The following is a 23,298-nucleotide window of genomic DNA, read 5'->3' on the forward strand; positions in this document are numbered from 1 at the left end:
TTTAGTTTAAAATCACAAATTATATATATATATATGTACACATTGGTTTTGAATTTTTTCGGTGATCAAATTAAAAATTCCTCAGTTGGCCATTTGATTAGAATTCTGAAAATAATAAGATTAAAGTAAACGAAAAATATATAAATAAATATAATAATTCAAAAATTAATGATTTATATTGTTTTTTATAAGCATCTTTTAAGAGATTTTTTTTTTAAATTTATGTCAGTAAAATTTTAAAATTCATTATATGTATAAACCTACTTATGTTGTAGAAAGCAAAATATCTGAATGTATACGCTAAGCTTTGTTGCATTGGATTGGCAGAAATAATTCGTGCATAGCTAATTTCCATAAGTAAACAATATGTATATATTTATCTTGAACTAAACTCTGGGCCAAAATAATCTACCCATATGCAATTATTGAGTCCTGCTAGTTTGCTTCTCTCGGCATTGCGATGTTTATTACCCAAAGGCTAATTTCCTTGTATTTATTTGCTGAAGGAAACTAAGGGGGTGTATCTAAAATTGCATTTTCTCATGCAAGAATATATTGTATTGATTTAGAAGAGTTATATAAACTCGTATATAAGTTTGCAGGGTAAATTTACTGGAAAAATAATTAGAAGTTATAATATTTAGTGTTTTTATGCTGGAAACAGTAAATAAAACTACATCTTTAAATTTACTGTTAGTGCAAATTTTTCACACTTAGTGCTTTTTTTTTCGAATTTACTTAGATTAATTTTGCTTAAAATATTTTATTTGCTTTACTTCTATTCAAATTTATGAGCTATCTTCGTTTGGCGTTTGTAGATTATCATTAAAGTTTAAAATTTTTTCTGATTTTAATTTTTGATCATTAATTTTGTAAGACTTTGGTTAATACCAGTGCCTGCCGATGAGAAAAGAATTGTAAATTAAATGGCTTTCGTCTGTAAACCATTTACGTCTGTAATTTAAACAATTACCTATTTAAAAGTTTCGTTCTTTCTTCTTTTTAAGTTTTTTTTTGCAAATTAATTTCAATTTATAATTAATTTTAATATGAAGTATTTTTCCCATATTAAGGGTTTTGATAATTAATAAATTTTCAAAATATTTTTTTATTAAAGTGGCATTACTAGATGACAGCACTGATATGTAATTTTATTCATATTTCTTCTATCAATTATATATTTTTTAAATTATTTTATATGATTTGAGCTATAAGCACTGTTCTTTTATTGTTTTCTTCTTAGCGAAATTTTTGTAACTGCTGGATTAGTATAACTATTTTTAAGGCATTTTTACTTTTACTCCACTTCGGTAAGTTTGTTTTTTGCTTTCTTTTATCTCAAACTCATTTTCAATAAAAATTTTATTTTTTAGAGATATAGACGCATTATAAAAACTCATTTTTATCTTAGGATAATTATTCTTTAATTGAGAATATCGCATTTACCATCATGAAGGATTGTGTCCTGAAGAAAATTTTCACGTTTTCCCATAAAAAAAATTTATATTTCATTTTATTTCATAATTCTTCTTAAAAATGTTAATTATGAATTTCAATTATAAAGGTTAAATATGGGAAATTAAAATTTAATTTCCTGAATCTTAGAGAGATAGTATTATAATCAAAATAATCAAATCTATTCTTGCACAACATTTCCAATTTTTTTTTTGGAATTAACATCTTAAAAATTTATTTTATTAATTATTACATTAGTTAGTATAATCCAGTTATGTGAGAAATTTGTATTAAAACCATTGCGTTCGAAAATGAGTAAAGTTCGATAGATGTATCAAGCAACATTCAGCCGATATTCGATTGCACAAATTTATTTGTCAAAAAAAATTAATGCTTCAAATTTTAAAAGGAAATTCAATGAAACAGTATTTTTTTAAAAAAGAAATAACGTATAATTTATCGAACTAGACTTAGTTTGAGAAAAATATTTGCAGTTTGTCATCGCTGATGATATTTCTTTCTCGAAATATTTTTCACAATGTAAGTGTGCAAAACTGCCACCAAAAAATTTGAATAATTATTAAATTATGTTAGCGGTGTTTAGAAATTCTCAAGTGTTTCATTATTTTTAAGCCGTTCCCTATTTATCTTCTGAGTATCTGGGGTCGTCAAAATTGATTATCTTTAACGACCTCAAGCATCTTGCCCCCCACGGCATCTTTAAGTCATTTATTCTTTATCATAAATGTTTTTGCATAAAATGGAGTTGCGCCGGTAAAAAAATAAATATTAATAGATTTGTTTTATCTTTTGGCCGTTGAATTTCTGTTGCATATATTATTTCTTTCTGCTCATTGATTATATTTATTCTTTATGCAAAGACATGAAAGTTTACAAACATTATTTTTTTTCTTTACGTCTTTAGTTTAAAATCACAAATCATAGAACATTATCAGAAATGTTTTTTTTAAACCAATTCTGTAGTGTTATATCTTAGAATCTTAACTAAACTACTGCAGCTTTTACTAAAAACATATGTGCATCTTTTTATGTAAAAGCCTTAAACTATTTTTTTGAAATCTGTGGCATTATATGATACAGCGCCTATTTCTGAATAAGAGGTATAATAAGCTATAAGTTAATAACAGTTGCTTATGGCTACTAGGTTAAGCTTTTTCAATTTTTTCTATGTGTTTAAGGAAAATGGCACAAAATCACAATATGAGGAAAAGTCATAGTTTCGTGAAAAGAAAAAACGTTTGCATTGCTTGATTTTATGAAAATGTGAAAACACTGAGAATAATTCAGGGCCTTAATAATTTCCATAAAAGGGGAAGAATCTAAGTGGGTCGGTGATTTTCATAACTTTAATATTCTTAAAATTATTAATATAAGTACCATACAACTACTTTTAAAAAGGTGTAAAGTTAAGATTGAAGATTCGTTTAAATTTTAAACATTAGTATTCTTCTTTTACCTTGGTAAAGGAGCTTTAAAGAATACCCGAAATATTTTTAAAACTTTTGAACTTCAAAGTTAATGAAATAAACTTCATTTACAGTAAACTTACAACAAACAAGGCTATTTCATTTAGTCAATGAAATTTGTAAATGGGAATACTTACATAGTGCTGTTTAATTTGCTTTGATGTCTAACTTATGAACACGTTGAGGTGTTTCAGAACTTGAACTTTTCGTTTCTAGCGCTGACAATAAAATATCAAATTCAGTAGCTCTCTGCCATTAGAACCGCATTGCTGCCTTAGATTATAATCCTCAAACTTCTTAACTACAATATGAATATTATGCTGAATTTTGTTTTTTACAATAATAATAAATAAACTCTTGTCCCTTAAGACAACATTGCTGACTTAAATTGTTCGCTGTAACCGTAACTACTTTAACCAAGTGTTTTATTATCTTAATTAAACTCTTATCCCTAGAAACCACATTGCTGACATAGATTGCCCTAAGAATCTTTTTTTTAAAGAGTATTAGATTGAGTTTTGTCATTTAAATTAGTTTGCAAGTTGAAACACTTATGTTTCTAAGTTATCAAATTTATTCATAAATATTTCTTGCATACGAAAAAAAAGAGATAAAAACTTTCGGCTTTCTTAATAATAGTTCTGCGCCTGTGCGATATAATGAACTTCGAACAAAGGTATTTATTTTTCAACTTGTCTTATGTAATTATTTTATTGAATTCCAGCCTTTATTGTTTTAAAATGATTTCTTTCTTTATACTCAATACTCAGAAAAGAAACTTTTCGCTCTATAAAAGAATATTTCAGTACGATTTCTGATGAGAAAACAAATACAGTTTCATAGTTTCTAAATAAAATGTTATTGTTCTAAATTGCATATAGCTGTTTTTTAAAGAAATGCAAGATTAACCATGATTCACTAATTTGTATCTTAAAATAATAAAATGATTGAGTGTGCCGAAAGAAATATCTGCTAACCTTTCATTTCAAAATCAGAGTTTTTCGAAGAAATAGAAAAATACAACGTTCTTCTGTAAAAAGAATTTCTGCAGTGCTTATTCTTTTGACTCTCGACGGGACGCACACATTCCTCAGATGTAGCTCATCATTCAGTGACAATTTCACACCAGTAATAGAAGTTCTAAGGTATCCGACTATTTTCGACAACTTTTTTTTTAAAATATCGACATAAAATTTTTAAAAAAAACTAGTTTATTTGTTTTATTATAAGTAAAATTTATGAAACTAGCAAAATCAACTATCATTATGATTACTTTCCTTCTATATGACCATTTTTAGGTAAAAAATTGAAATTTTTTGCTTATACGCTGAAAAAAAATTTATGATCTAAAAAAAATCATTTGAGAAATTTATTTAGAAAGCTATCAAAACAGTTTTGAATGAATATCTTAAAAGCAAGTTCAAGTACTACCGTCATGTGGGGATACTTTGTGCAGGATTTCGCAGTTTTTGAACTTTGACATGTAAAAAAACTATATTAATTCAAACTTTATTAAAATTTATCTATATTATATTCATAACTGAACTTAGACAAGTGAATTTGATCAATATTGGCATTATTTGTACTTAAAATTTACAAATAATAAGTCAAAACATACCTTGCACAAAGTAGCCCTCAAGTGGGGCTACTTTGCGCAGTGACAGGAATTCAGTTTAATAATCATGCTTTTAGTAAAATATTGATATAAAATAGTTAAAAAAAGTTAATTGTTGACATTTTTAATAACAAAAACATCAAGATATGTAAAGATATTAGTTTGCAAATAATTTTCAGCGCTAAAAAACTATTTTTTATAAGGAATTTTTTCTTAAAAAGAATGTTTATTTCAAAACATTTGAGTTTAAACGAAAGGAAACCATATACATTTTTGAACATTAAAATGGATGAAATTTCAAAAATAATGATTATTACATATTCATGAACATTTATAATATTGATAAATTTGAACATAACATGCTTGAATGAACATGACAGAACTTGCTCTTCAGTTTCTGTCAAAATCACCTGATGTCGTATAAAATATATTTTTATGTGTTAAATAGTTTGATTAGTTCATTAGAAAAATCTTTGTAGAAGAAAAATAATAGTTTACCAGCACGTTTCACGTGTTTCTTGTGAATTTTATTAGAGATAGTATTTCTGTGGATTTTGTACTTCCGAGAAACTTCTGCAATCGACATACCACCAGCAACTGCTTGCAAACATTGTTGCAGCTTTTCTAAAGTGTAATCATGGTAGTTTCTCGTTCAAGGTATTTTTTTTATAACGTCTGACAATTTTCCTGTCGAAAAAAAACGAATGAAACTTTGCACTTTGCCCCACAGTGCATTTTTTTTCATTTTCCGTTTATTTGCTATTAATTTTCAAATTTTTTTCACGCTGATATGATATAATTGTTTATTAATATATAAATAAAATATTTTGATCTTACGACAATTGTTTTATCAACGTCTTTGCATTCCACCGCTTAATTTCCACACACACTTTTCGACGTCCGATGTTCTCGGAAAGTTGTTGACATTGGATAAACAAAACACACTCTGAGATTGTTTTAAAATTCGAAAAAAATATTGTAGTAATAGAGGAGACTTCTATCTTCAAATTCCGCTCATTTTTAACGTGAAAAAACATAATACTGAATAGCAGCACTTGAAAAGTGCCAAATTCGAATTTGCACAAAGTAGCCCCCGCTGCACAAAGTAGCCCCACATGACGGTACTGATTTAAGGATCAATATAGTTGCAAAATATTGTAAAATATAGTATTTCTAAAAATGTCTACATTTGTTCTTGCGGAACAAAAAGCATACAAAACGAAATTCTACTTTTTTTTCTAAGTCTGTCGTTCAAAACATGTGTGCTATAATCATAAGCAATCATGAAAAATTTCAGACAACTATTTTAAAAACAACATGAGATATTGTGTTTAATGTAGTGTAATATGTGAAAACAACCTGATTTTGAGAAAAACGCATTAAAAAGACTTAAAATCATTAGTCTATCCACTGATATCACCTTGCACAAAAACTGCAATAACTTTGCAAACATTTTAATTAAAGTACGACAAAAGTAAAGTATTTTTTGGAAGATAAGATTACTGGAATTCTAAATTAATTTATAATAAACTCAGTTTCGAACATTTTGTCCAAAATAATTTTTTTGCCTAGTCAATAACCTGTAACCTTAAGTCGTAAGAAGAAAAACGAAATTTTCCTTTCTGGAATGTATAATATCTAAATATTATTTCATTCAAAAATACAAACTAAATTTTTAACAAATTATTTAATGTTTAATGTTAATAAATGTTTGATGGTTTTTTTTGTTTTCATTGTATTAAATAAAACAGTAGAATTTATAAATAAGATCTTTGATCAAGTTCAACAATTGTTTTTCGAAAATTTGTATGCGCAGCCGGAAATTTAAAGTTTTGGTTATGCGTATGCAGTAGTAATAGAAACTGGGAGAGCGTTTTAATAGTTTCATTATTCAAAATGCGTAACTTTATACGCATAACTATGAACACTATGCATAACTTAATGTGTACAGTGTGTGAAATAAAAAAAAGAAAACACGCTCTATCATAAATAATTTTTTTTTTATAATCCTTACGATCTAGGTTCACGTTATAGCTAATTGATCAATGCAGACGAAATTTTAAGTTACAAAATCAGACTTAAGAACTTACTTGAATTAATATACCTTTTTCAGATGGATTTGGATGTAGCAGCTATCTGGAAAGTACATATGGCCCCAATAGATTGGTCAGGCAAGAGGTTGAAACTATGGAAACCATAATTTTAATTTTACTTTTTGTGTATGTCTCCATATCTCGAGAATTTTTAAAGAGTTTTGCACTCAATTATAAAACTTGTTTATCTAAACACAATTCCAAGAAAAAAATGACTTTTTGGGAAATATTTATAAATTTCAAAATGTTTAATTAATAACATAACACTCACTAAGCTGAATTGTAAGGTATAGAATTTTATGCATCAATTTAAAGAATGTCATTTCTCAAAAAAATAAAAAGTTAGAAAGAAATAGGTTGAACAGTTCCTGAGAAATCGATTTCTTAAAAGTCTTATTTTTACGTAGTAGTTAGGAGTCATAAAATATTGTCTGCAATAAAAAATTATCGTAGTTGAAGTCGAATCATTAAGATTCAGTCCTGTAACGTGAATATCTGGTTTTTATATTATAAATTATTCAAAGTGCTCCTTTTTTTTCGCATTGTACAATGATCGTTATTTTTTTTTTTGCAAGACGAGATTACTTTTTCATTATCTTGTTAGGTTCTCAAAAAGTTTCAAAATCATAAGCTTTTTAATCTTATCGAGCTCAAAAAATTAAAGAAGCATTTTAAACTGAGCAATGGTCCATATTGCATTTTGTAAATATTCCAGTCTCGTGATACAAGGAAAATTTATTGGTATGTACACTGACAAAAGACATTGGACATATTCTAATTGTTTTCATTTCAAAAAAATATTAGTTAGAGAAATTAAACACCTTGCTCTGCTTGAAATAATTTAATTGAAAAAAACAAGATATTTTAAGCTTAAATAGATAAAATTTTAATACGAATTATTTTTATTTATTTTATGGTACATATAAGTGCTTTTCTTTCAATACCTCTGTAATCGTGATTAAATCAGTTTAGTTACAGTAGGTAAGGTGCAGGTAATCGGAAAAATATATGTTTTTTTTTACAGTTTAACATATAATGCTTTTATAAGACTGTCTAGTTTACTTTTAAAAAAAATTCGTTTGGGTGATTCGAAGAAATCCCTGCATGTAATGAATGAGATTAGATAATTTAGCTGCTAATTTTTTTTTTATTTATTCAGTTTTTTTACTACACGACTTTATGCTATTTTTAATATAATAGAATTTATTTTCTAAAATTATAGTAAAATATCCGTTAGTAGTCAGTCCATCCAACTGATAATAAAGTTAAATGTAAATAACTTTATACCTTTATGGTTTTGAAACTATTTACAACTAGTATAGTTAAAATACTATAAAATGAAAAAATACTGTTTTTTTTTACCATTTGCAACTAGCATGGTTTCAGAACTGTGAAAAAGAAACTTAGTTGAACAATGGAGATAATTTAGAAGCTTTATAGTGCCGCCATCTATGCATCGTATTTTAATAGCCCAGATTTACAAAATGGGAAGTACAGGACAATGGAAACTCTTCATGGGTTTAAGGGAATGAGGGAAATATTTTGATGTCATTTTTGAGACTGGACCACCGTTCTTCCGGTCATGAGATTGACAGATTTGTACGATTATAATATATATATATCCAGATACAAGGAACTAAGTTGCTGCCTTGGGTGTGTCTAGTCAGTGTGATAAAACTTTGGTTGTTTAACCATTTTAGGTAGAAAGCATTTAATGAACGGTTTTTCTATCAGTTAACAGTTTGAATACCTTCTTTTTTTATCGCTATTTAACTGCTTGAATATAGTAAAAAGAAACGATATAATATATTGTTATTTAACCCTTTTGACAGAGAACTGTCTCACAGTGCTCTAAAAAGCGATTTAAATAATATGTATTAAATCACATATCTGGAATTATAATCACTAAACATTATTACAATTGAAAATTAAATTTGTTTGAACAAAACCTATGAATAAGGCTGTAATATGTACCAAGATGCGAGGTACTAAGTGGCTTTATTGGATAGATCAAGTTGGTGCGATAAAATTCTGGTTATTTAAACTTATTGGATGGAAGCCATTAATAAACTATTTATCTCACAGTTACAAATTTGAATATAATCTTATCTATGGTAATTTGACTGTTTTGTTTGAATATGGTAAAATAACACTATTAATAAGTTTTTATTAAGTTTTTATCTGAGAAATTTCGAACAGTTTAGAAATATCTTTGTACCAAAATTAATACAAACAAGAAATATTCTTCATTTTCATACGGAAATCTCTGAGCAAAAGTACAACTAGCTGTGTTTCTGACGTGGAATCGCTTCTACATATTTTATCATTATGCCTACGTGTAGAATCTTTTCATAAAAAGAACTCTATAGTTGAATTTTGTTAATGTAAAAAATAGTCAGCACTGTCTTAGTAATAGAAAGAAAAGTGATGAGATTAATAGTTTAAAAAAAAAATAATTTATTCTAATTTTTTTTCTTTTCTTTTCTAATGGATATTTTTTCCCTACAAATTCAACGCTTTTCGTTGGTTGAAGTTCTGCGAGATATCTCGCTTGAAAGAAATGGAAAACGGAACGATTACCAAACATTTCCAAAGATAAATAATGCAACTTGAAACTTGAGATGCAAAAAAAAGTAAACTAAATTTATCTACAAGGTGAAATGTGAGTAAAAAAAAGTTTGCCGGAACTCAATTTAAAGCGACAACACTTAGAGATCGAGTTTCTGTAATGGGGGACACGCGTCTTTCTAATAGACTCAAGGGACACAGAGGAGTGTTTTTTTAGGCCCCAGGTGTAATAAAAACTTGTTTCCTTTAGGAGAATTTTGAAAAGTAGGATTTCTTTTTTTTATTTTTTTGTAACAAAATATAGGATTTTTCTTGTATCTGCTCTCTTTCTCGTTATAGTGAGAGGGAGAAATCGTAAGCAGTGCTAGGAAAAATTGAGGACTCGAAAAAAGTTTTTGAAAATAGTTTAGGCGAGAGACAACTTCATCAATTATCAGTGGAGTTAGACCAAACTATTAAGATGTTTTAATCTCCTCCTATTTAAAACTGGATATAGTTGCAAGATATGTTTTTGAAAAAAGTTCATCGATGTTACGCGTTCATAACACGATAAGGTATTTAATTTGAAAAGAACAACTAATATATTATGTTTTAAAATAAATAAAAAAGAATTGTAAAAATTAAGAGCTAGATTAGGTATATCCAAAGTATTATTTTACTACACAATGCTCAAAATAGCAAAATATCAACACATTTCATAGCTTCTTGGGACCCATTCTTAATTAAAAAGGAGAACTTCACCTGATATATAACTTCACCTGATATATATATATATATATATATATACATATATATATCAGGTGAAGTTCTCCTTTTTAATTAAGAATGGGTCCCAAGAAGCTATGAAATGTGTTGATATTTTGCTATTTTGAGCATTGTGTAGTAAAATAATACTTTGGATATACCTAATCTAGCTCTTAATTTTTACAATTCTTTTTTATTTATTTTAAAACATAATATATTAGTTGTTCTTTTCAAATTAAATACCTTATCGTGTTATGAACGCGTAACATCGATGAACTTTTTTCAAAAACATATCTTGCAACTATATCCAGTTTTAAATAGGAGGAGATTAAAACATCTTAATAGTTTGGTCTAACTCCACTGATAATTGATGAAGTTGTCTCTCGCCTAAACTATTTTCAAAAACTTTTTTCGAGTCCTCAATTTTTCCTAGCACTGCTTACGATTTCTCCCTCTCACTATAACGAGAAAGAGAGCAGATACAAGAAAAATCCTATTTTTTGTTACAAAAAAATAAAAAAAAGAAATCCTACTTTTCAAAATTCTCCTAAAGGAAACAAGTTTTTATTACACCTGGGGCCTAAAAAAACACTCCTCTGTGTCCCTTGAGTCTATTAGAAAGACGCGTGTCCCCCATTACAGAAACTCGATCTCTAAGTGTTGTCGCTTTAAATTGAGTTCCGGCAAACTTTTTTTTACTCACATTTCACCTTGTAGATAAATTTAGTTTACTTTTTTTTGCATCTCAAGTTTCAAGTTGCATTATTTATCTTTGGAAATGTTTGGTAATCGTTCCGTTTTCCATTTCTTTCAAGCGAGATATCTCGCAGAACTTCAACCAACGAAAAGCGTTGAATTTGTAGGGAAAAAATATCCATTAGAAAAGAAAAGAAAAAAAATTAGAATAAATTATTTTTTTTTTAAACTATTAATCTCATCACTTTTCTTTCTATTACTAAGACAGTGCTGACTATTTTTTACATTAACAAAATTCAACTATAGAGTTCTTTTTATGAAAAGATTCTACACGTAGGCATAATGATAAAATATGTAGAAGCGATTCCACGTCAGAAACACAGCTAGTTGTACTTTTGCTCAGAGATTTCCGTATGAAAATGAAGAATATTTCTTGTTTGTATTAATTTTGGTACAAAGATATTTCTAAACTGTTCGAAATTTCTCAGATAAAAACTTAATAAAAACTTATTAATAGTGTTATTTTACCATATTCAAACAAAACAGTCAAATTACCATAGATAAGATTATATTCAAATTTGTAACTGTGAGATAAATAGTTTATTAATGGCTTCCATCCAATAAGTTTAAATAACCAGAATTTTATCGCACCAACTTGATCTATCCAATAAAGCCACTTAGTACCTCGCATCTTGGTACATATTACAGCCTTATTCATAGGTTTTGTTCAAACAAATTTAATTTTCAATTGTAATAATGTTTAGTGATTATAATTCCAGATATGTGATTTAATACATATTATTTAAATCGCTTTTTAGAGCACTGTGAGACAGTTCTCTGTCAAAAGGGTTAAATAACAATATATTATATCGTTTCTTTTTACTATATTCAAGCAGTTAAATAGCGATAAAAAAAGAAGGTATTCAAACTGTTAACTGATAGAAAAACCGTTCATTAAATGCTTTCTACCTAAAATGGTTAAACAACCAAAGTTTTATCACACTGACTAGACACACCCAAGGCAGCAACTTAGTTCCTTGTATCTGGATATATATATATTATAATCGTACAAATCTGTCAATCTCATGACCGGAAGAACGGTGGTCCAGTCTCAAAAATGACATCAAAATATTTCCCTCATTCCCTTAAACCCATGAAGAGTTTCCATTGTCCTGTACTTCCCATTTTGTAAATCTGGGCTATTAAAATACGATGCATAGATGGCGGCACTATAAAGCTTCTAAATTATCTCCATTGTTCAACTAAGTTTCTTTTTCACAGTTCTGAAACCATGCTAGTTGCAAATGGTAAAAAAAAACAGTATTTTTTCATTTTATAGTATTTTAACTATACTAGTTGTAAATAGTTTCAAAACCATAAAGGTATAAAGTTATTTACATTTAACTTTATTATCAGTTGGATGGACTGACTACTAACGGATATTTTACTATAATTTTAGAAAATAAATTCTATTATATTAAAAATAGCATAAAGTCGTGTAGTAAAAAAACTGAATAAATAAAAAAAAAAATTAGCAGCTAAATTATCTAATCTCATTCATTACATGCAGGGATTTCTTCNACTTCATATATATATATATATATATTACAAAACACATAGAAAATGGTAACGCACACAATATAACAGTCAATCAGATTTGGGAATGAATGCGATTTAAATTTTTAATAATTTTTTAACTTTTCATAAATGATGCTGGCTGAAATTTCTTAACAAAACTTACTAAAGCTTTCCAGCTAAAGCTTTTGTTTGTAAACTTATTTGACACTTTTCTCAACAGGTAAAGTATATTTTTAAAACAGGTTATCCAGCTTTCACGACAATCGTAATTGAAATAGGATATCGAAATTTTCGAATGGCCTCACCTTTTTTTTCTACGATTTTACCTTTTTCAAAATGCGCTTTTTGTAGAATTTCGAATGTAGTTGGAACGACATTTTTTGCATGTATAGTTTTGAAGCTATACAGATACAAAAATAGCTAGTGTATCGGTAACAAATCATTGAGATTTCTTCTTTTTGCACCAACAAGTTGCACAAATTGGTGCAAAATTACTAACTTACTTGAAGAATAACTTATATAGGATTCTATTTTTTTTTATAACTAAAGAGTTTTTCTGGTACCTGCTCATTTCCTAGTAACAGTGAAAGGGATAAATAATAAGTTTCGATAATAATATTTGGAGAAGAAAAACTTTTAAGCAAGCGAAAAACAGATTTTGGAACCATATTAGAGGGGACTATGTTACATTATATTCATCAATTCTAAGTGGATTTAAATGAAACATATAATATATCTTAATCTCCTCTTTTAAAAAGAATATATTTCCATTTCTTTAAATGAATATGCTCGACAGTTTGTCCTATTTTTAAGACAATATATACAGAACATATTTTTTTCTATTTTCAAAATTAGGAAGCAGAATATTTCGTTTAAATATTAAACGGTAGCGAAAATTCTTATATCTTGCATACAGGTTCATTGGTTGAAGTTTTGAAAGACCCATTTGTGTTTAGTTGGGTGACTCCGGCTGCCTTGATTTGCGGTATTGCTTTGTAGTGTATGTTCTAAAATCCTATGTTAACTCGATGACCCGATCAAAAATTCTATCTTGGCATAAGATTATGTTGTCCTTCTGAACTTTGTTAAAATTTCAAAATATTGATGACCGTAAAGCCCAGTTCAGGAAAAGATAGAGTAGTCTATAGCAGATTCTTCAACCATTAAAATTTGCTTTTAGAAATTGAAATAAATTGACCGACAGTTTCTCTCTCACATGATTTTCGATCCTTTTCTAAAAATATGTATGACAATTCTTGCACCGTAATAAATTGAATAAAATGTTTCTTAATCTTTTACATTACACTGCATTGTTCCGAATAAAATTACGGTAAAATATACCAGGACTCATGATGCCAGCCCTTCTTACCATAAAATCCATTTTTGCGGAACATGTTACGGAAAAAATATGATGTAATGTAATTTTTTCAGTAATAGTTATCGTAAAATCACTGCATCACTATTTAAATAAATATTACTGTAAAAAATCTCGAAACATCTCGATCGTATATTTTGACTTCATTATTGATAAAATGAAGTAAATAACATGATACAAGTAATCCTAATTACAAATTTCAGATGGGTATGCGGTAACGGTATAGTATTTTACGATAAAAAAAGATTTCATTAATCATGCACACAAAGTCCCGGTACTTTATACTGTAATTTGCTCTGGAATTTTTGACAATATATATCCAGCCCGCCGACATTTCTCACAATAACATAGATCGGTACTCTGTCTACAAACTATAATTTACTGCTTGTTAACTGTTGTTTATAATAATTAAATTAAATTAAATGTATATATAAAATCTTTTTTATCTTCGTATTTACGTTATTATTTTTCTTTCAGAATATAGTGAAATAACGGCTGTACTAGGCTCAGAAATCCATATTCCGTGCAATGTAACAGCTTCCCTACCAGATGATCAAGTGACGTTGATATTGTGGTACAGAGGCGATTCAGGAAATCCAATTTACAGTGTCGACACTCGGCCAATTCATGGTGGTGAATTTCCAAAAAAATTTGCCAATAAGCATTTAGAAGAACGTGCAACTTTTAATATAACTAGAACTCAAGCAACTTTAAGCATAAAACCTGTTAGAGAGAATGATGGCGGTGAATACCGATGTCGAGTTGATTTTAGAAGATCGAGAACAATGAATTCTGTTATGAAAGTAATCATAATAGGTAATTATGCTAAATATTAATGGTTTGCATGAATATAAAAATATTTTTATTTTCTTTAATGTTTTTCAAATATTTATTTCATTAATTCTGTGATGTTTTGACCATGGAAGTATAAATAAGATTTAGAGTGCACTCTACTTTTTTTACCATAGTTTGTCTAAAGTAAGAACTCCACTAGCCATTTGTCTGGACCCGTGGCGGTGACTATGGTAACGAGGTATAACTATTTCAAGTTGGGGTGTGGGGTAATTGCTTAGGACTGGTTTTGGCTTGGGTAAACGAGAGGAAGGGAATCTTTTTCCTCAGTCTATTGTTTTATCCCCAGAGTGAAGCTGCCCTCCCTGAAATGCGCTGTTCTTGTTTCCATAGCAGCTGACGTAATTAAATCTTGTGGCGGGGGGTGTTGTAACCACGCACAAACTATATAGTTTTCCTCATAGAGCATATTGATTACCCCCCAGAGCATATTGATTACCCCTCAGATGCTTTTTCCTCGTACTTGAAACACAGTTTTTATATAAGTAATTCAGTATACTTATTGTACATATTTAACAGTAAAGATTGCTGTAATGTCTGAAAATACAGAGAGGCCTATCTTGGTGCTTCAATAACATATTTTGTTAATTAAAAAATACAGAAAAATATAAGTAGAAATATTTATCCTTATAATAATAATTCAGCGATGTTTTGACTCGTGGAAGTATAAATCATTATTCGTTCCCCATTCTTCCTTATAGCCTTTGCCGTCGGCAATATTACTTACCCCTAGAGAACAGCCAAAGAGGTTTTTTACTCATGTATCGAACACATTTTTTAAAAAAATAACCTATGCTATAGTATTCATTGTAGCTATTCTTTAAGCAGCATGGATTGCAGTTACGTCTGAAAATATAGAAAAACCAATGTTAGTGCTTCAAATATGTATATATTTTGTTTAATGAAAAAAAAATACAAATATATATGTATATAGTTTTTTTTAAAAAGTAATGCAAAAATGAACAAAATATATATTGCACCGATTATTATATTATTATTTATCTTATAAAGATTTTGCTATAAATTTTGAGCAGACATGCAACTTTAAAGTTGGAATATCTTAGAGGATAAGATAAAAAAAAATAGGAAAACATGCTTTCACTACGAATAAAAAAACTAAGCTTTTCGAAATGTGGTAATTTAAAATAAAAATTAAAGAATAGAGAGTCATAGCTCTATAGCTCTATTCGCTAAGATACATACACTGGAAACCGTAATCCATTTGAAATATTTTATTAACTAAGCAGCATAAAAAACGAAAATCACTTTTCACAATTTTTCTCAGAAATTTTTTTTCCTCATTTATGATTACTTTAATCCCTATTTTTACAGTAATTCAATTTTGAAAAATCTATACAAAATTAAAACTAAAAAAAAAAACATTTTTCAAAGCTTTTTATTGTGGATATTTATAATCTTAATGAATAGAATGAGAAATAAATCACAAACATAGGTATCTGTGCTCTTTTTTATTAAGTGTTATAATGTCATACAAAAAACTTTACAAAGATCTGGATTTTAAAAGTGCTAATACTTTCATACGAATTTATATTTTTTGAAAAGCTGATATAAAATATTAGTTGGTACCAGCATTGCTTCATAAACTCCTTTACAAGTTTTTTTCTGTGTTTTTCAATCTGGACATTCAACATAAAGCTGTTTTAAAAACAAGGAATTATTTTTTTAAATAAATATAAAATCAGTTAAGGAGATTTATAACATTTTACCTCTCCGCAAATATTAACAAATGAATAACTAAATTGTTCTAAATGAAGTTCTAAATTGTTGTGCTCTCTGTTCCACAGTAAAATAATAGTTAATGGAGGTCAGTCATTCTTAGGCGTTGCCTTCATGGACTTCAAAATGTTATCGATTGTAAATGATTTTTCGCAAGTGATTTTGATTTCACTCAGTATCATTTTTTTGGTGCGGAAAGGAAACTTGTGTTGGCTCAATGAAATCGGATCGATGAATAAACTATACTGTCAATAAAACTAATTCCCACTGAAATAATTATGTCTTAGAACATATTTACCAAAGATGAAAGACTTTACTATTTTAAATAAATAGCCAATTATGTTTTTTTTAAAGTCTGCATGTAAATTTATATCATAAAACTTAGTTAGCTTTAATAGCTTGCTTGTTTTAGAGGCTTAGTTTTTATTTTTTTATTTTTTAAATAACTTTGTATAATTATGATTTAACTTACAACCCTAAAAATCATTGATAGCATCGTCTTAAGTGTAGTCTACAACATAGGGTTATAGATAACAATTATGTTTTTTGCTTAAGTCTGCCAGTAAATTTATATCATAATTAGTTAGCTTTATAGCTTGTTTGTTTTAGATTTAGGTTTAGTTTTTTTTTCTGAGATAACTTTGTATAATTATAATTTAACTTACAATCCTAAATATCATTGACAGCATCCTCTTAGGTGTACTCTGCAACATAGGGTTATAGATCTTTTTCAATGATTATCAACAAAAAAAAAGCTCTCTAAATGAGCCTCACGAAAAATTTTGAATAGGATAAACTAACCAGTGAAGGAACACTTAAGCTTCGCTTGCCTTTTAAAAAATCATATTAATTTCAAAATTCGTAATTTCAGTTAAATGGCAGTGTCAACATATTTGTTACTAATTGCAAATTATGCAAAAAAATTGTAGAGAACTTACATAATATTGTTTTAAAGTTTTGGAGGTTCAAATAACAAGTAGTAAGAAGACCCAGTGAAGGAACAGCTCTTACCAGTGAAGGAACACAAAATTGCCCAGTGAAGGAACACTTAATTTTGGTTATTTTTTAATGCTCTTTATGAATTTTTTAGCCATACACATATATAAAAACAAGACTATTTGTGAAATTATAACATACAAGTACTTGTAAAATGCTAACTTTTTTCTGTAATCATGAACTAGAAATTAAAGTGATGTTAAATACAAAAAAAAATAAAAAAAATCATTCTTTCTTATAATTTGACAGTCAAATCTAAATCATTGTGTCATCCGATGCTGTTTATTATCATTATTATTTAATCACCTTTTTGTTTACTCTTTTTCCTCTTATTTCTTGAAGCTTTTTTTTCCTTTTTAAATATTTTTTCTTTCTTTTTCTTTTCCACGTTCTCTTGTTTTAACTTTTTTTAGATCTTTCAGCCTCTTGAAATTTTTGCCACTTCTCTGAAGTTAGTGCAAAAGGTAATTTATTCGTTTTTCTTCTTATTTGACCTTTCTTTTTATCATCAATATTTGGCCAATGTAAATGGTTCTTCCAAACTTCTTCTGATTTTTCAGCAACATTTCTAGAATGCCTTTCTCGAAAATAGATGGGGGAAAGGTGTCTTGAAGTTTGAGGCAAATCCATCTCTTGTTAACATATATCTAGAGGATCTTTAGAAGTACTGATTTTACTTATAGAATCATTTCTTTTTTTAACTAAGAAAAGATCAGCATGAGGACTCATTTCAAATTCGATATCTAAGATGCATTCATTATCAATACTAGCTTCAGTTCCTAAGTTTGACTTAACCAAGTGGTCTTCTTTTAATACGTACTTCTTCCATATTGAAAAAAGTTAACTCTGTTTTTTGTTGAGGAGCTTGCTTTTAAATTTTAACATTGTAAAGCAGTTTTTATAAATTATATAATCACGTTGCTATCCTATAATGATAGCTTATTAGGAGTTCTTGGTGCAAAAGCCAGCGAAAAAATGTTCTATTAAAATTTTTATGATTATATTTAATTAGTTTTCGATTTTTAAACATAGTTTATTAAGTTGCTTAACATTTGATGTAACTACACACCCCATTAATAAATATAAATTATAGTTATTTCATAAATTAAGCTATTAAATTAACATTTTGAACTGAAATTATTTCAGGAATTATTCATACAATTTTTAACAAAATTTCGGTTGTCCTCTATATAGCAGAATTACTTATCCTAGAGTCATGTAAAATCATATTTCACACATTACTGTTCATTCACTGGAAGTATTCCCAGTGAAGGAACATGCCTGTTTCTTCACTGGTTAGAAGTTGTTTTTTGTCTTTTAAACAGAATTTTGATGTATAATATGACTAAAAGTACAAGAAAATTAAAAAATTTCTTTTATTTTCATTAACTGGGAGAAAAACCCAGTAAAGGAACACTTGTTCCTTCACTGGGTTTTCATCGTTTGGTGATCCAGTGAATAAACACCCCCTTATCTCAGTACTTGATTATGCTATGGTGCTTTAAAAAAATAAAACGTAACTTCAATAACTATATTTTGAATTCTCTTTTTCACAGTGAGAAAAATAAGACTACTACATGCAATTAATTCCACTTCAAACATATAAATACAAACACTCACCTTATAATTTTTTCAACGAAACAAGGTGTTGCAGAGATAATAACTGATTCAAAAAATTTTCCAGAGAAGTCTATTTGACCAGGTAATCCAAAATATTGCTAGATGACTTCCTATTGTTTGACAGTACGCTATTGCTACCAATCAATCTAAAAAAAAAATTTTCAAATTCTTATTTTTAATCAATATATATGAAACGTTCCTTCACTGGGTAGTGTTCCTTTACTGGTTGGTTTACCCTACATTTGAATATATTTACTTGTTTTGTTAAAATTTTTTTGTTTTAATAATTATGCGTGTTTCCATAATTAACCTCTTTCGCATTTAGCGCGAAAGATTGTCAGGGCGCTGGGAAAGGTTTTGATTCTCTCTCTCAATGTTTTCTTTAACACAAAGTCTATGGAAAAAATTCCGTGCCCCCCCAAAAGTGGTCGTAAATAGAGGAGGTCGTTTACATGGAGGTGGTCTTTCCTGGGGATTTCACTGTATAATGAATAATAGAGGCAATTTGTTTTCATGAAACGATCCAACTTGCATTTCTACTACCGTTTTCTTGTTTTCCAAATACGCAAATTTTGATTCTATGCAATATTTAATGGTTTTTCATGTTATTATTTATTTATAAATTATCCATTTTCATTGCCCTTATCAACTCTGAGTTGAATTTATTACTAATTTCGAAATGTCTTAGTACAGCGGTTTCAATTTGTTTTGGCTGTGGAATCCGAAATGATCGACCTTCTTTTGGCAGATTGACCAGAATTCATGAATAAACTTTATCAGCAAAAATGAATATATTACTTAAATCAAGACCAAGTATTTTGAAAATATGTTATGATTTAAACTTTAATAGTTATTTTGAAAATTTTTAGTGAGTAAATGACGAATGAGATTCTTTTATCATGTAGTTTTATCAATATCAGTCTTAAAATTCTGCTACTGGAAAAAACATTATTTGGAAATTTCTTTCATTACAAGCATTTCAAATAAGTAATTTCCAAAAATAACGGAAATATTAAATAAGTAACGGGTTGTTAATTTGATATTGGAAAATTTAATTACCTGTTTCCAAAATTTATTTAGCTTAAAAATCTTACTTTTGGAACCCTATTTACATTTTCACGGAACCATAGGTTTCAAGTAGCACCATTTGGGAACCTCTACTTTAGTGCATAGAAAGTCAAGGTAGTTAAAGAATGGATGCTTAGTTTTAAGTCAAGCAAGACTATAGCAGCAAATCTATATAAACAGGGAGATAGAGAAATATTTCTTCTGTATATACAATTTAATTAAAATTACTATTACTTTTGGATTTTGCAATGTAATTCTAAGTACACAATATAATTCTGTTTCAGTGAAACATAAAATTCAACCTAATTGAGAAAATAAATTTTTGAAAATTTAATAAATAAGTTTTTAATTGCGATTTTAACGATGTTCCATTTTTGGAACATTGGCAGGCGCAATAACGATATTCAGCTGCGTTTCAGTAGTACTTATCTGCGATCTAGTATTTGTTCAGTATTTCGATCAGAACAAAATATTATTCCCTTAGAATTCAATGAATATGAAAATATCACTTAAGGAAATATATTAACTATTTAAACTTTTTCAAAGTGCAAAATGATTAAATATTGGCGACATGTTTTACCTATTCCCCAGGAATTGCTTTTAAAATACGTCAAGAAGAGCTCATGTCATGCGTTGATGCCACTTTTACAAATGCCTTGATGTCTTTTTTTTTGTTCCTAGCTATTTCAATTCTGTTGGGTCATAAAATGTTCCTTTCTTTTTCGATTTGAAGTTTGGGCCATCACATCTTTTTTTATGTGCACTTGACTCTATGATTTGACTTTCTACTTCATCTTCACCAATATTACTTTTAAAAAAAATTCAGCAGATATGGAATGAAATAACAGGCTCTAAGTTATTTTCCCTATTAAACCTTTGATCACCTATTGAAACTCCTGACTCTAGCAGACAAATATCTGGAATTGCAAATCTGAATCAGAAAATGTTTCTAACAAGATGTCGTTTATTGTATCGTTATTCATCTGTCAGACATGACGCTAAGAGCCCGCAAAACTTGCAAGTGTGAGAAGTAAAAAAAGAACGCAGTTTATAATCCCTGACACGGTAAAAACAAATTTATCATAGAAATAAAATAAATCACATGAATCAGAAAGGAAAAACTAGTAATAGCAAAAATACATTTAATACTACTGTTATGATTAAATTGAAAAACCCTCTTGATGTTAAATTGCAACTCTATCATTGTCAAATTGCACAAAAAATATAATTGCCCCTAAAAGCCATCACTTTATCGGAAAGAATATTCTTTTCAGTAGTTAGAATAGAAGAGAAAAACACAGAGTATGGAAGGGTGCATATCTTGCATTACTTTCTAAGTATTCTGTCATTATCATTAAACCTACAAATTCATGTCAAAATCAATGTTATCATGAGTCACGAATGAATTCATGTCAAAATAAGTTGAACGTAAACACATCCATCCCCCTTTTTCTTTACAAACATCTTTATTTATTTGGAAAAAGCGTCATAACTCCAGCTGAACAAAATGCATTCAAAAGAATTTAAAAAAAAATTTTTTTGAAGGCCAATGTTCCAAAAATGAAGCATTTGGTTTTAAACTAACATTTCGATTTGAAAAATTTAAAATAAAAGCTTGAATTTGATTTCGTAACAGGGGGTTATATTATTCTTTTAAATGATATTAAGTAATGTAGTTATATTACATAATTTGAATTTTTGTAATTTACAAGGAGAATAAGAAATTTTTAAATTATTTCTAAAATTCATGAAAAATCAAATAATTGAAGAAATGGAACCAAATTAAACGAAAAAATAAATTTATCAAGGAATCTTATTCGGAATAATTGCTCATTAATTACAAACTGAAAGTCAATGTTTCATTTTTGAAATATTTTACAAGTAAACGATTAGTTTTTTAGAAATTTTTTTTTTTGAATTATTGAAATGTAAATGTATAGCGTAATTTTATAAATGCTAATGGATTTTTTTTAGATTTTCGGGGAGCAATCTTTATGAAGGAATGTACTTCAAAATTTTAAAAAAAATGCGGTATAAAATGTTTTTGATAAATAAATTTGGCATCTAAAATCTTCATCCGAATAGTACTAAGTTAATTTTTGACTTCTTGATTGCAAATATTTGACGTTTTCAAATAAATAAATTTGCATGCAGTAATATGCATCATATTTCTTAATTTAAAAATATAAATTTTATTTGTAGGTAAGCAATGGTTCCTCTATCTCTATTTTCAAATATTTTTTATTCATCACACGTTTGGAGACAGCATATTTCATAAAATTTACATTTTCAAAAATATAAAAAGATTTAAAAGAACTGCAAATTTTAATTAATAAATATAAATAAAATATTAAAACAATTAAAAATGATAATTCAATTTTCTTAAAATTATTAAAAAAATAAAATCTCGAAACTTTTAATTATTAAGCTACAAGACTATATTAATCGAAATAGTATAAGTTGCATCAATAAGGATAGGATCTTGCCTTAACTTAACACAAATCTACTCGAATTTGTTAGTCCATGAATTTTATAAATGCTCTTTCAAATTAAAATTAACAACTGAATATTAACGCAACAGAACGTAAATTCATTTTTTATTTCACATAAAATAAATATTGCATTCAAAATACAATGCTTAGTGCCTTAAACTAATTTCAAGATTTGACGCACGAATTTCATTTTGAATTTATTTATTTTTTTTAAAAATGCATGCAATAAATATATTAAAAGCAACCGTTATTCATAATTTTAACTTGTTCCTCGAAAGAAAAAAAACGCTATTCCTTCTTTATAAGCATAAAAGTAGTAACATTTTTTCAGTCACTAAATTAATGGTCATTTTTATACAAATATTTATTATTGTAATTTATTTTCTTTAGAGGACTGACGTCTCTTTCTTAACTTTAATTATAACATACACACGCACATGTATGAAATAAATTACTTTTACCAGAAAACTTTCATTCGAGGCAAAAGTTAGTGGCGTGTTTATTTTCTGTATAACTAAGTCGATTCATCACTGTCACAAAAACGTTGCTTGTGAACGTTGAATAAAAAGAAAAATATTTGGTGGAGAACTGAGATTAAATCAAACGTCAAGAAAGAAAGTCTAAACAAGAATTCAGAGACATTCTGTTCCCCCACCTTTATTAGTTTTACATAAAAAGGAAATACTTTAACTTTTTCATAATTAAATGTACACGTGTAACAAACTTTTCCTTGATTTCAATTTTAAAATTATGTATGCAAAAGAAAGCATTGATACATTTAAAATTAATAATCCAATGAAATCAAACTATCTTTGCTAAATAAATGATTGATGATCGTAAAATGTTCTTCATTGAGTGTAAAGAATATATAACCTTTGTAAAGAAATTATATATATATATATATATATATTTTTGTCTAAGT

The 23,298-nt window shown here is 27.8% G+C and overlaps 1 protein-coding gene across 5 annotated transcripts in view; it reads left to right on the forward strand.

Moving 5' to 3' along the window:
• The window catches only part of LOC107456176 (nephrin), a 168,010-nt gene that overhangs the window by 103,705 nt on the left and 41,007 nt on the right, over window positions 1-23,298 (forward strand). For all 5 annotated transcript variants that reach the window (XR_001585683.3, XM_016073961.3, XM_071182967.1 and 2 more), the window contains exon 2: window positions 14,089-14,427. Coding sequence is in view for 4 of the 5 variants with exons in the window: in XM_016073961.3 (XP_015929447.2) it covers window positions 14,089-14,427 (339 nt within the window). In the remaining variant the exon portion in view is untranslated. The remainder of the gene's footprint in view (window positions 1-14,088; window positions 14,428-23,298) is intronic.

This window comes from Parasteatoda tepidariorum, chromosome 1, assembly GCF_043381705.1.
Source record: "Parasteatoda tepidariorum isolate YZ-2023 chromosome 1, CAS_Ptep_4.0, whole genome shotgun sequence".
NCBI classification, from domain to species: domain Eukaryota; kingdom Metazoa; phylum Arthropoda; class Arachnida; order Araneae; family Theridiidae; genus Parasteatoda; species Parasteatoda tepidariorum.